The following is a 15332-nucleotide window of genomic DNA, read 5'->3' on the forward strand; positions in this document are numbered from 1 at the left end:
CATTTCCCTTTTGTTACACTGCGGTGGGGTCCTAAACACCGCCGGTTAATGTTCGTTCAAGCTTCTGGGAATTCCCTAGTTATGAGTTGGGAGTTACGATGTGCGCTCGCGTTTGGTTGCAGCAGGATTTATATGTCCCTCATCGATCAAAATTATATGTCAAGTTTTGTTGCTTTTAATAAAATGTAAGGTTTGAGGTCATCTGTAAGCTAGCGTGCTTCAAAAAAGCCAATGAAAATGACAATAGAAAAATGCGATAAATAAGACGAAAGAAAATGAACAATTTAAACATAAGCGAACATAACGTACTGTTGCTCATGCGTACAGAAAGCTTGAATTTTGATGACATCATACTGCATTTCAGCCTCTTATCAAATATACTCTCTAGATCAGGGCTAGTCAACTGGCGCCTTAACATTTCAAATAAGTGGAGAGACTTTGAGAATGGTGTGCTTTAAGAAATGTGCATCCTGAGACGCCACGCCTTTGAAAGTCCAAACGCTACATCGCATTCAATACGAAAGTAATTCCCGCGGCTCATAACGATTGACGTCTTATAAAGCTGATCGGTCTGTCCAAGAAACGTATGTTATTTGCAATGCTATAATCGGCAATCCACAGCCACAGGCAGTCGGTTTGCGCACGCGATAGGTCGCGTTCCAAAACGCGTCTTGTGCCCTTGAAAGTAACTGCAGGAAAAGTACTACACCACGTGAACTGTTGTCTCACATAAGAAAATAACGATGTTGTTTTTATCACTGCATTCATAATGTATAATTTAAACAGCTATATTTACAAAAACAGATGTTTGTCTCCTTCCAGAACTTGCACTTCAAAGGATCTGCCCATATAAGTGCGTGGGGCACATGAATGCGATTGGGGCACATGAATGCGATTGGAATTCACCCGAAGATTCGATAATAGCGTTCAGTTTCTTGCACAGACTGATTGATTCGCTTTATTAGACGCCAGTTTAACGTCAGAGGGGCAGGGATTACTTTTATGATGAATGTATTAGCGTTTTTGACTTTTTTTATTTGACTTTCATTAATTCAATATCTTCATAATTATCTTATAAAAAACAATACCACCAACATCTTGGAAGTAATGGGGGACTGTGGGTGAGTAAATTAACAGCACTTTCATTTAGCGTATTAGGGAATATAAAATACAATTAAAAAGACAATATCCCTTTTAATTAAATATCATTATATTTAATATATACTGCATGCCATATTTGTGTACATGTTATAATATAGGTCCTGTAAGTAACAGCAACAAAAACAGTATTAAAGGAACAAAATGCAATAAATAACAGAAATACAAAATAACAGAAGAAATTATGATATGGGGAAAAACTGGCCCGCATCCTTATACTTTTGGAATCTGGCCCTCAAAGAAAAGTAGTTGAAGACCCCTGCTCTAGATTAATAAATGTTGTCTAGAATCTGAAAATACAATGTTTGTGTATTTTAAAGTGCTATGGAAAACGGCCTCGACATTTCAAACAGCACTTACGTGTAGAGATGAGAAAAAACAAGGTGCTAGACACCCACATAAATTAACATCAATTCATCAAACATCATTGTTCTCACTGTTTTTATTTTTTGTAGTAACTGTTTCATATTAAATCTGAATCAGGGATCTATTAGACTAAACTGCTTATACAACTGTGGTTGTAACAAGCTGTCAAATGTGGCTTTTCAGTAAACAAAACATAATTGGTTATTTAAAAGGGGGGCGGGGCTACTCGGTGTATCTTGCAATGTCTTCCTGTTTCAACTGAAAATGTCAACACATTGAAATAAAGCTGTTTTCCAAAGGGCCTTTAAAAATATTATAATATGAGTAATAGTATGAGTGGCAACAATTTCTTTTAAATGTCTACCAATTTTCTTCTTTTAAATAAATTGCTACTTAGCCTAGACACTCAGGACTCAAAGTCTTTAACACATGCTCAATCTATTATATAATATTTCTGAGTTTAAATGTTTCCACTGATGAAAACGCACCAACTAGTTTGTAAAACACTACATATTTAGCAAAGATAATATAGACTCCCATTCACAAATCCAAATGATCTAGTTTAGTTTTGTTTTTAAAATGTATTCCTACAATTACTGTCCAAATAAGGCATTCGTGTGGCATCATCTCCTATAAATATGATCTGCACTGAAATGGTGTATACTGTATTTACTGACAATATTATTCACCCGAAGCTTTAAAATATGAAAAAACGACATGTCAGGTTTGTTGTCATGGTTTTCATTTGAAATTGTTGTCTCAGTTTAGATGAACAAACCTAGCCTTATGTTTTAAACTATACGTTTGACAGGCAATGGCATCATCGCCCATAGATAATAACAACTGAGTTAATTTGTCCAAAGGTCAAAGCAATCGGTTCCTTTTACTTTTGTCTATTACAGAGTAATACAAGTCTACGAGACAGTCTGATGTAGATGGTGAGTTAGCATGTGCAAATCCAGTGGGAATAGAGATTGCGAGGTGCCCTTGTTGAACACGAGCTTCAAAGGAAAATCCTTTGCTTGGGGAGGATCCACACTTGTTTTTCCGTGTTCATGATGAACGGAGGAAAAGGTATTCTGGTCTGACACTGGTGAATGTTACACACCCCTAAATAAAAGATCTTTGCATTTTAGAATAAATTACGATAGCTAAAGCTACACAAAGGTCATCAGTTCAATTCCCAAGGCTTACATACTGATTCAAAATGTATAGTTTGAATGCACTTGCTTTGGATAAAAGCATCTGCCAAATGAATAAATTTATTTCTTTTTTATTTTACAGGCTCCATTCATAGCCTTTTCACAATAATAGTCTGAATGTCTGCTGTCAAGTTTGCTACCGTATGACTCATACCAATAATTTACACTAGTGCTCTTAATATGCGCTCAGACTGCCAGCAAATCACAGACAGAGAAAGGGTCATAGGTAGTGATATGCAAAGCAGAGAGAAAAACAAGACGAATGAAAAATGGAGCAACCGAGAGATGGCAAAATCGGAAGAGAGTGAGAATGGAGGGATGAAGCTATTTATCAAACTGAAGCAGGAAGAAATTAAAAGCTGATTTTAAAGCACAACAGCAAAGAAACCTCACAGATTAGCACAAAGTGCCATTCATTCTTGTGTTGCGAGCTCTAACCAAACTCTGCAGTTTATTTGTCTTTTTTTGTGGTGGATGTTTTCAGTATTATTGTCTATGAGCAATATATAACTATATAACCCCCCATTTATGTACATGTTGGACAAATATTAAACCATTTAAATCACAGAAAAACTGTATAAGAGTGAGAACCCCAATTCAAATTGTTATTATTTACAATTCATTTGAAAGCAGCTTTACATAAATATTTGCAAAATGAGGAGGTAGAAGGCAGTCAAATGCACATTAATATGGATTTAGATGAGCAGCAGCACAATACACATGTCTAGTGGTCAGACAATAATATGATTGCAGTTATATAATAACCGCAGGTTAAGGACTCTCTTAAAGGACATGATTTTTATGAAACAATAGGACATTGGTTATTACGCTGTTATTAATATGTTGAATATGTTTTTCTTATTAGAAGACCATTGCGCACAAAAGAATGAAAAGAGACATATTACATAATAAAGAGGTCTTACGCAAGACATGCAACTGAACAAGACAAAAATAAGATGTAGATGATAATTTGAAATATATGAGAGAGAGAGAGAGAGAGAGAGAGAGAGAGAGAGAGAGAGGGGGGCATGCAAGAAAGAGGAAGAAAACAAGACTGTGTGATAGACAGAAAAAAAGTAAAACCCAATAGGCCCAATCACAAACCTACACCCAATCTAATCCAAAAATGAACATCGAATGAGTATGTGATGCAGATTTGTACATTTTCCTATATAGAAACAGCATCTTTTACTATACATCCTTGATGGAAAGTAACAATAAAATAACAGCAAATCATGTTGGTCAAGACAAAGAAACTAAAATTGTATTTACAGATTTTTTATTTTGTCTTCTGTTCTCTTCTTTAGTGTGATCATGTTTAATATCACTGTAGTAGTTTCATTTTTATATTGTAAATATTCAAATAATTGGCTATATTGTTCTCGAACGATCTGGTTGTTCAGACTTTATGAAGGTGATTGAGTCTTGTGAGCAACATATTTAAAGCCTCTGTGGACTTGGAGTGTGAAACCTGCTGTAGCTCTACTCAGTACTACAGAGGACTTGACTTTTCATTAGCCCTATAAGGGCATCCTTCCTATTAGTGGTATGAGCACCCAGAAGGGCCAATGAAATGCTTAAACAAATCTAATATAATATTATTGTGTAATACAGATAGGGAACAACAACTGGAGCAACAGTTCAAAAAATATTCTGAATTTGGAGTAAAAAGTGTTTGTATGCCTAATACAAGTTTAAAGGGGTGCTGCAACGGTGTGTCATGCATTCTGACTTTACAATGTTAAACGTGCCGTCTTCTCATGCTTAACATGGTCAACATGCCCAAAAAACGAGTTGGGCATATTACGTAGTATTTCTGTGCTCGATACACTCCCCCAGCGATCATACAGGTTTCGGAAAGTTTTTTTTTAACAAATAAAACTGTTTCGTAACAAATTTTCTTAGTCCCTTATTGGACAATTCTCCCGGAAAAGCAAGGAGAGCAGGAGAAGGAGCATGCGCAGACACATCACTTTCACTCGTGTGCAGGAGAGAGAGCATACGTTCGCGAAGTTCAGTTGTTTTTTGTTCACTGCATTTGGGTGATGAATGTTATATAAATGGTGGATATAACGCTGGATTTGGAGATCCAGACTTCTTACTAACAGAAAAGAGACTAAATAGTTTATAATTTGGTGAGTTTGTAAATACATACGCTGTCTTGTTGCTTCACAGCGGGTTGTCTGAGGCTAAAAGCCAACGCACATCTATTACAGCACATGAGAAATGCTACTGTAGATTGAATAGCCCAACACTAAGAAATGATGTAACAGTGTCGCCTGCTGGCGTATATCGTGCATTACACCTACAAAATGAAAAGAATCCTCACACACAAGTAAAAACGACCCCATTCAAGAAATTACACAAGCACACTATGTAAATAAATTAGAAGATAAATAATCTTTATTTGACATGTCTTTTTTATATATATAAAATATGAATCCACAATTAATATTACCAAGGCGTAACAGAGAATTCTTTCTCAGTAGTGGGCGCAAAGCTCCAGCCAGTTTGTGCGCAGGCAGAAAGACAGCTGTCCAGTAAGAATGGACCATGTCAGGACCACACAGTTCTAACTACTGATTTGAGCTTTTGATTCGCAGAAGGGAAACTTCACCACAATCTTTTGTTTGCATTCCTTGATTGTCTACTAATGTTTTATCTTGATTGCCTCTAAAATGTAGCAAAATAATTTCTGTCACATCTTCTTTGAAATTACAACTTTCGGTATAATTTGATGAAACTCTCCACGAACCCAAAAAGTATGCAGGAGAAGCACCAACAAAGTTGAGAAATGTGGAAAAAAAGATTATTCTACTATGATGACAAATAAAACAAACTGAAAAATCACAAAGCGGACATCCAACTTTCTGCATAACACACAGACATTTCATATCTCTGGAGACAGTACCCACACCAAGCCCTTCAAGAGAACAACTTCACAAGCCAGCACTGATCACTGGACATCACTCTGTGTAAACCATGCGTGTATCTTTTCCAAAACAAAACAAACAACAACAAAAACTAAAAATCCAAGACATTCAAACCCACATATAATAGCAAAAGTTATCATCAAATATTATCATTATTAGCACAACTCTTATCTTTATTTTACAATTGTATTTTCGACTCCTAAACTAGATTTGAAAGACACAAAACCCCTGCAACCTTAAAAAACAAACTGTAATAACAATGAAGAAACAACCTGCGCTATTCTACAACATAATCTCGATCCTCAGTTACGCAAAGAAAAATAGTCTCACGCTGTAGTCTTCCGGATGGTAAAGATGTTTCATTATTTAAAAAATTAAATATACTGTATAGGTTATTCATTACAGTAACAAGGTTCCATGCAATCAGGTATTTCATTTTTTCCTGTACAGAGATCAGTAGTAATAAGCAAGGCTGTACAAGCCCACACCTTCTATTGGTGCAGATGCTAGTGTGAATATGAAGGACCTTACTGCCTCGTGCCAATATGCTTACCTTAAACTTAGACAGTAACGCAGTATAGAACACAGTTCTGGTGTTTCATTGCCATTGCAAAAACTAAAGGTGAGAGCGGACATGAGACATGAGTTTGGCATGATCTTACATTTGTCAGTGATGCAAAAGTCGATATTTGTGACAGTTGATTGGTCACAACATTGTTACAATAAATATCTGTCAGTGGAATCACAGCTAACACGCAGACGCACTCTCCAAACAGCAGTTTTACGACAGCAAGCTTAATGACACCAGGCACAGGAGTAGTTGTTTTTTCCATACTTGCACACCAGCATTTGCCAACAGATCGTGAAGGCATATCATACCCTATAACAGCAAAACTGACAAACTAAACCACCTGGGTTCTTTGAGTCGAATACGTTATTATTACTTTATTAAAAAAATGAAAACAAAAATTCGCAGAGTTCATCGAGATTGCAAGAAAAGCACTAGCGGTGGTGAATTTTTTCTCAGTGGAGATAAACGGCAAGCGCGGAAGCGGGTGACCCTGTCAATGTCCTTTAGGAAGTGAAGAGGATGTTTGTCATCATGATATTAACCATATACAGTATTGAACCAAATGAAAGAACTGTGGACCGCTGTGGTTACATTTAAAAGATAAAACAGAAAAAAAGCAAGGGAATGTACATTCAAGTGACACCTCTTTACTCGGAAATGAGGGTGTTTGTGTCAGATAATGTTAAACATCAAAGCTGTCCTAACAAGCATGCTGCAGATCTGTCATGTACTCACATCAGTAAACAAATTCAGATTTCTCCTCCTTTCTCTCATCGTTGTTTAAAACCTGTCACTGTTGTCCATTGATATTAATACTTAAGTCCAGGCTGCACCATGTTTGGGTTTATAGTGTTAAACTGGAGGAGGAGAATTCTGGGATTCACTTGGTCTCTGTGTGTTTTAGAAGTATATTATGTAAAAAGCCTCATTTCTTACTTGAAGAATAATTTTGAGATCAAATGCATTCATGGGTCAGCTTGATGTTGACTTAAACTGGGTACAGATCAAACTTCTCAGGATAATTTAGGATAGTAATTCAGGATTTAGAACAGCATGCTTTAAGATGTCTTGATCTTTACAAAAATGAAGGTTTTTATAAATGTAAGTGCAACATAGAAGCAAGTCAGATTTCATCTGCTGCCACGTTGAGCTTTATGTAAACATTTATCTAAATGAACTCATGGCTAAGAGATGGACCTCTTCACCATTAGGAGAGAGAAATAAAGCGAGAAAGAGAAAGAAACATCTTTGACAGTGAATGAAATGCATTGAAACTGGAAGAAACAGGAGCCAACCACTCATAGAAACTGGCCATTCCGTCCAAACATGAACACGCACACTTCAAAAGACCCCCCAAAAAGCAAGCGCCACCTCCATCCTCCTTTCTCTCAATTGTAGTCTTTCCATTATTTGTAAAGTATTTATCTGAGCCGAATGAATCACGTAATGCAAATTTAACCCATAATCCCCAAATTTCTCTCACACACACAAAATACAAGCCCTGCTTGTTTTTAGTAGTGGCTGGACATGCAGCAAAGACAATGGAGATGTGAATGGACGGGTCTGACAATGTGTGTGTGAAAGTGTGTGTCACGTGCAGTCTTAAAAGCGGAGAGGAAAAGGCAGGGGTGTGAGTGTGTTCTTGTGTTTAAAGGAAGTTATCCTAGAATTTCAGCTGCCGACTCTTCCTGTACCTTTCTTCCTCTTCACCTGTAGAGAGAGAGAGAGAGAGAGAGAGAGAGAGAGAGAGAGAGAGGTTTAATGTAAGACTGTTTAATAGTGTACCATGGTGAATGAAAACAGAAAGAGACAGGGTGCTTTGGGAACAGGAAGATTACAGTTAAAAAAGTACCTTTCCAAAGATGAGAGGAGAAAGTTAAACTGCCGAAGAAAAAAACGGGTCAGAAATAAACACATAAAAGCACATGACAGAGTCAGCACCAGATATGAAGCATTGGAATATCAGGAAGAGTCGCATCAAAAACAAACATTTTTGCTCACAAACACTCTGGTAAACAGGTTGTACCTTCTGAGTGGTGGCGGGAGATATACTTGAGTGCCTCGTCCAATAGGATGACAGGAATTGAGATCTTGAGGACTACAATCCATTGAGAAAAATGCAGTGGAGTTACCTGGAAGATGAGCTGGGGAACGGGAGAAGATGAGAAAGACAAAATAAGGAGGGATATAAGTCTTATAAACTTATAGACAGCTTCATTGGATGCACACGCCTGGCCCGAAGTTAACTTTTGGTCTGTGTTTGTTGATCGGTCTGGCAAGTGGCTAATAATATAACTATTTATATTTTATTTATTTTATGTTCATATTTATTTATATTAATATTTTATTGTATAATCATTTTAAATAAATAATCATTTGAATTTGATTGTATATTAAAGGCGGGGTGTCCGATTTCCGAATTACGCTTGTTTAGACAAAGTCGGCCGAGTACCAAAACAACCTTGTAGCCAATCAGCAGTAAGGAGTACAGTGCACAGGACGGACCATAGTCGAGCCGAGCGCTAATGAAAGCGAAAGATGGGGGTAGGGGTGTGTCTGATTTGAACATCAACAACGGCTATGAGAAATCGGACACCCCGCCTTTAATCTCATGTCGCATTCAAGTTTAGCCAAGTAATGGTTCTTCTACTGGTAATCCAAAATAATACTGGCTAGACAAACTTGCTAGCTAATGTAATTTACATGTTATTTCTTTTGATTGTTATCAAAAATAATCTACAGGGACTCTATTCTTTGCGGTTGTGTAACGGAAGTTAAGTTTGGGCCACAAATGCACGCATGCACGGTAATGTTGTTTACGTTGTTGCTTTGAAACCGTCTATTGGAGTAAAGCCAATTGATGAAAATTGAGTCTGAAAGAGCGAGATGTTAACATCACTCACCGGTAGAGGCTCCACATACAGGATGAGGAAGTGTAGAGACATGGAGAGGATTATGGCACCGAGCAGCCATATATTCACCCAGGGTGGCATCCTCAACAAAGACTGATTCTCTGACAGACTAAACGAGAGAGAAAGCGATAACAAGAGTTAGGCCATGTTCACACTTGACTTCTTTTTTGAAAACCTTGTTTTCAAAAAAGTCCCGAGCGCTTTTTAAAGCGCCAGCGTCTTTTTCTGCAGCTCAGAGTGTCTTTTGAGGTTTAAAAAGTTCAACTTTTCTGAAAAAAAAATGTCCTACGTCAAGCACCTTTTTCACAGCTAACCAATGACAGAGACCTGTCGTTTCCATAACAACATGCGAGGAACATGCGTGATTGGTCGAGAAGGCTCAAGCTCGAAAAAATAAAATGGCGGCCGAAACGCTTTTGATTGCATTTCTAACAAGAAATTAGTATTGTAGTTTTTAAATATGTAATGGGTTATAGCAAAGACGCCCTCTGTTTATTAGGGTTGGGCGATGTCTACCAAATTGGCATCAGACGATGGCTACAGTGGAACATCACCCTGCAGCGTTTTACAGTGAGGCGCGTCTGGCACGAGCTGCGCAGAGACACATCTTCTATATATCTGATGTTATATTCAATCAAAGAGTTATAAAGTGAGGCGCGTCTTCTTTATACAACGCTGACTGCGCAAACTGCGCGTCTTCTTTATACAGCGCGAGCTCCACAGTTATTCTGATGTTATAGTCAATAAAAGAGTGATAAAGTGAGGCGCGTCTTCTTTATACAACTTGAGCTGCACAGTCACGCATCTTCTTTATGTAAGGGATAATGTACAGGCAGCCGGTTGTTATCACAGAAATAAGCTACACAGCTACTTGTGCCACATGAGAAAAAACTGGGCATGAAATGTGAATTTGATTTTTACCAAATGCAGACCTTCCACAAGGAAAAGCCGTTTACTTTCGGTTTTAAGGTAAGAAACGACGTTCAAATGTCACGAACAGGCAATTTGGTTTAATCATTTGTAAATATAATGTCATATATGTTATTAAAAGACATTTTTATATTTAATTTGTCAAAAAAACCTGTCAAAATTATTTGCTGCATCTGGGTTACCGTGTGTTATTAGTTTTGAGAGGTTGTTATCTGGGAATAACGAAGCTGCAAATGTCACGACTGGCCAATCAGAATCAACCATTCCTACGAGCCGTGTAATAAACAGTTATAAAGTCAGGCGCAAACTGCGCGACGCATCCTCTTTATACAGCGCGAGCCCCACAGTTATAAAGTCAGGCCAGTCTCATCTGTACAGTGTGAGGTTTTATGCCCATTAGCTTTGTTCGTATTTGTTTACAACTCAATTTGCAGCCGGCAGCAAAGAGCAGCGAGCGTCACCTGACGAAAGTGAAACATTTGTTGGAATCACGATGCTGGCGGAACATCGTCAAGTCTATCAGCCCAACCCTACTGTTTATAATTCAAATAGAATTCTGTTATGGTGCCTATGAAGTCTCTCTAAGCTGCCTTCGTGCACAAATGCTACCTTTGAACATTGCCGGCTGCTATTTGTAACCACAACACTGCAAGTGTTTTTTTAACTAAAAAGCACCATTGTGAACTTTGTCTTGTCAAAAAATAAGTCAAATGTGAACACGGCCTTAAGTGTCTTGATCAAAGCCATAATGGTTAAAGTTCATGCAAATTTGAAACGGCAACATTTTAGACATCATATGTCATCTCTTATTTGTGTCATATACAGCTCATTTGAACTTCATTTGTAAATGTAGAAGTTTATAAAGGGCTTTAACTAAATGAATGCAAATTTACTTTGTGAATGTATTGCAAGCAATTATTTAATAATTCCTCACATTATATCAAAAAAGTCCCCTTATTTTGTTTCTAGTGTTTTTGAAGGAAATATATTTACACATCGAGAATAACTTATAAGGGACTGATGCAGCATTTATGCAGTGCTATCACCATGGCAGCCGGCCCTACCTGTTAAGAGCGTTGAACATCTCTATGGTAACAAGAACAGAGAGAGCCATGGTGGTGGGGTAACGTGACTCGAAGACCTCACAGTCAATGCCCTCAAACATGGGGTTGTTCTCTGTACACTGCATGAAGTGCCTCTGTAGACAAAAAAAGGTTTTACCATGCTTTAAGAACCAATGCAGAACGAAGTAATGGAAGCGGCATCACTAACCAAAATCCCATGGACTTTTTTTAATGGAAATGTGTTTTTTCATTGTTATGATAATTATTAGGGGAATATAAGGGAGGATCTGACTGTGCACTGGTATTTTAAAAGGCCTACTTTCAAAATATTTGAGTTCATACATAAAGAATATTAATTCGCAAGAATTACACAGGAAATAACTTGTCCCACTGATTGTGTCCCCTTGAGGGACTGATGTGATATCAGAGCAGCTATGTGGATCATGAGATCTGAACTCCCAAACAGCTGTGTCTTATTTTAAAATGATACAAAAAACTGTTTTAGGCATTAGATGACCAGTCTGTAACCAAACCATTTCAAAACAACATAATGTACTGTATATAGTCTCACTCACCAGCTGATAAAAGGACACCTGTGGCCCCCCCTCGTCAAACAAATACCACCACGTGGCAGCACTGACAGTGCCCAGACCCACATATCCTTGAAAAACAAGAGTACAAATAACTTCAATACATTGTAATCTTGAAGGACAGATCTGTGAATTTACATTTAAGGATTTAGCAGACACTTTCATTTGTTCCTGCATTCCCTCGGAATGTAACCCATGACCCTGGCATTGCCAGCTCTAGGCTTTACCAGTCTAGCTACAGGAATGCTAATAATAATACTAGTCACTATGTCATGACTGGGATACTGCGCTGACCTCCAATGGCCAGGTATCTGAAAAAGAGCCACCCAGAGATAAGAGACTCCTTTGGATTTCGAGGAGGCTTGTCCATGATGTCCAGGTCTGGAGGGTTGAAGCCCAGGGCAGTGGCAGGCAGACCGTCCGTCACCAGGTTCACCCACAGCAGTTGAACAGGGATCAAAGCCTCTGGAAGGCCAAGGATGGCTGTCAGGAAAATACTGAGAGAAAGAGGAAACACATGAGCATAGATGTGGACAGCAAACTCTATAGCAGCTCTATAGTAGTCTCCGACTCACCAGACCACCTCTCCAACATTGGAGGAGATGAGATAACGGATAAACTGCTTCATGTTGCTGTAGATGGCCCGGCCCTCCTCTACCGCGGCCACGATGGTGGAGAAGTTATCATCAGAGAGCACCATCTCAGAGGCTGACTTGGCTACAGCTGTGCCTGAGCCCATGGCTATACCGATCTCAGCCTTTTTTAAGGCAGGGGCGTCATTCACACCATCTCCAGTCTAAAAGCAAGATGGGTTGGAGAAAAAAGCTTAGCGTGAAGTACAAGGGTGGATTTTGTGAAACCAGCTGTTAACCACTGTCTTACCATAGCTGTGATCTCATCGAAGGACTGCAGATAAGCCACAATTTTGGACTTGTGTGCAGGCTCGACGCGTGCGAAGCAGCGTGCCCTTTTCACAGCCTCTCGCTGGGCTTCTTGAGTCAAGTCGTCAAACTCTCTGCCCGTGTAGGCTTTCCCCTCTACGTCTTCATCCTCGCCGATTATGCCGACACGTCTGCAGATGGCCACGGCGGTGCCCTTATTGTCCCCGGTGATCATAATGACACGAATACCCGCCTTACTGCACAACTTCACCGAGCCAATCACCTCTCTCCTGGGCGGATCCAGCATGCCCACACAGCCAACGAAGGTGAGATTTGACTAAACAGATGATGGTCAGAATGATGAACACATGAAGACAGTTCTTGGTTTGCTTTCCTATTTTCTTCAAAATATATCTTCTTTTGTGTTCAACAGAACACAATTCATGAGGCAATCTTTCATACTATAGTAGTCAATGGTGGCCAATAACTGTTTGGTTACAAGCATTCTTCCAAATATCTTTCTCTGTGTTTATTAGAACAAAGAAATTTATACAGATTTGGAACAACTCAAGGGTGAGTAAATTTTCATTTTTGGGTGAACGGTTTTGTAAGATGTGCTCATGCTTTCCCTAAAACAAATGCCACTGGATTTGGTTTATTGCTATCCAGTGCAATGACAGTCATAAATTCTTTGTGTCACTTCAGTGTCCAAATACTCTCTGGGCTTCTGTATGTTATACATGAAACGTTTGTGGTAAACAATTAAGTGACGCAAGTACAAAGAGATCCAAACTCTCTCACCTCATACTCCGAGAACTTGGCAGAGTTTTCCAGATCCATTTTGTCTTCAGGTGGGGGAGAATCTCGTGAGGCCAAAGCCAAGCAGCGCAGCGTATCTCTGCCAGACCCCCAGTCTCTTATAGTGCTCATCAATTCTTCTTTCACCGCAACGGTCAATGGAACGCGGTCTTTGCCGACACGCAAAAACTGACAGCGGTCAATCACGCTCTCTGGAGCGCCCTACGCACATAAGAGTCAAGATGGGAGGAACAGGTGTGATGCATACAATATTATGCAAAGTATGTTACGGCCGTTTGAAGATGTCAGACATATGTTATAAATACCTTGACAAACATCTTGTTTTGAGAATTTGAGCCATTGGGAGTGCAGTAAACAGACATTGATTTCCTGTCCCGGGAAAACTCCAAGGTGAATTTTTTCTGCATTAGTTTTCTGAAAATCTGTGAGAATAAAAGGTATGAGATAGAGCACATGTCATTTGCAGCTGTTCTCAAGGGCTGACCGCACTGTAGTCACAGATCAAGCTCGGGTGGCGGGAGAAGAGTCTTGAACTTACACAGAAGAACTGACAAGCCTATAACCAATATAGACAGCAGAGCCTAAAGTGAAAAATTATACCCAACAGCTCAAAATGTGAGGCAGGGTGGGTGAGACAATGTGGGGATGGGATGGGACATCCCTTGAACTAGTGGGGTGAACTGACTGTCTGATTTCTTTATCAGTCACTTTTTTACTTATATTTTGTAGCAATTATGCTTTAAATGGGGGAAAAGTCCTTAAAAAGAGTGCTGACAGTCTAGTAGTTAACTGTGTCCCCCGAGTTCTACCCTTTTAAAGCACCACTACAGTTAAAGCACTGATGTGGTGAAAAACTCACTTCAACAAAAAAAAACAATAACTGAAAAGCTTCAAATTGCCGGCTTTGAGTGATGTTCCTGTTTTTATCCAAATATGTGCAAATGAACATTAAACATTTGCATTAATTGTGCCAAATAGGTAATAGTTATTCAATAGTTATTTATATAAGTTATCCTATTGGTCTTGGGGGCTTGTTGTTTGGACAACCCACATACAAGTGGTAAAACGTTTTGCACAAGCATAGGAGGTTTGAATCTGGCCCATGTCATGACATCATCCCCTTCCCCATCTTGTCATCATCATTTCCTGTCATTGTCGCACTTTTATTACAACTAAATAACAAAAAGCTCCAAAAATGAAATAACGTCCAGATATGAATAAGCACACGCATTTCACTGATGTAAGGGTATTCTTTCGCCACTAGGTGGAAACCACCACCAGCAAATCAGGATTGAGAATTGCGAAGTCCTCCATCTCTGTATTACTGCCTCTTTCTGTGACTCCTCTGAACATACACAATCAAAATGAGAACGTCCCTCTCTGAAAATAACATGACATCACTCCTCAACAGGCTTCCTCTGGTGTGTCCTCCCTGTCATCTTTACGAGAAACATCAAACTCCTTCTCATATGCACATGCACCCATCTGCTGTTTTGGAATATTTCCCATCAATGTATTGACAGAATTTTTCCCCCCACCGAGAAATGAAGGCTTGGAAAGTTTAGCTAACCTCTTCATAATCTCGCCTGCTAATCTAAATATTATGCTTTCCCTCTTGGAGTCTGTGTCACCAGAGTTTCTATTTTTATTTGAGGAGTATTTAGGGGTCAGCAGAAAAAAAGACATCGATGCGGTCATTCACTCTTACAAAAAAAATGTTTCCCAAAGGGAACAAAGGGAGCGAGAGGTCAAGACTAGTCTACTGTTCCCAGTCAACCATCAAAGCCCACGAGTAATGTGGGAAATGTGGCCCTCTCCATGAAAAATAAACACTTTTCTCCACTGATATAACAATCTTTATCTCATGCGAGTGGATGTCATATTAATGATATTCGTCATCTGCTAT

At 39.0% G+C, this 15332-nt stretch overlaps 1 protein-coding gene across 2 annotated transcripts in view; it reads right to left on the reverse strand.

The window, feature by feature from the left end:
* Positions 1-5107: 5107 nt before the first annotated feature.
* Positions 5108-15332, reverse strand: part of atp2a3 (ATPase sarcoplasmic/endoplasmic reticulum Ca2+ transporting 3) — a 54168-nt gene continuing 43943 nt past the window's right edge. The window contains exons 12-22 of one of the 2 annotated variants that reach the window (XM_057356420.1): positions 13732-13848; positions 13409-13627; positions 12609-12944; positions 12302-12522; positions 12021-12223; positions 11712-11797; positions 11137-11270; positions 9134-9251; positions 8257-8374; positions 8083-8111; positions 5108-7940 (exon numbers count right to left, since the gene is read on the reverse strand). In XM_057356420.1, the coding sequence (XP_057212403.1) occupies positions 8107-8111; positions 8257-8374; positions 9134-9251; positions 11137-11270; positions 11712-11797; positions 12021-12223; positions 12302-12522; positions 12609-12944; positions 13409-13627; positions 13732-13848 (1557 nt within the window). In that variant the 3' untranslated portion in view covers positions 5108-7940; positions 8083-8106. The remainder of the gene's footprint in view (positions 7941-8082; positions 8112-8256; positions 8375-9133; positions 9252-11136; positions 11271-11711; positions 11798-12020; positions 12224-12301; positions 12523-12608; positions 12945-13408; positions 13628-13731; positions 13849-15332) is intronic. The other variant, XM_057356410.1, reaches the window with a different exon arrangement.

The sequence above is a fragment of the Triplophysa rosa genome, linkage group LG2 (genome assembly GCF_024868665.1).
Source record: "Triplophysa rosa linkage group LG2, Trosa_1v2, whole genome shotgun sequence".
Taxonomy (NCBI): domain Eukaryota; kingdom Metazoa; phylum Chordata; class Actinopteri; order Cypriniformes; family Nemacheilidae; genus Triplophysa; species Triplophysa rosa.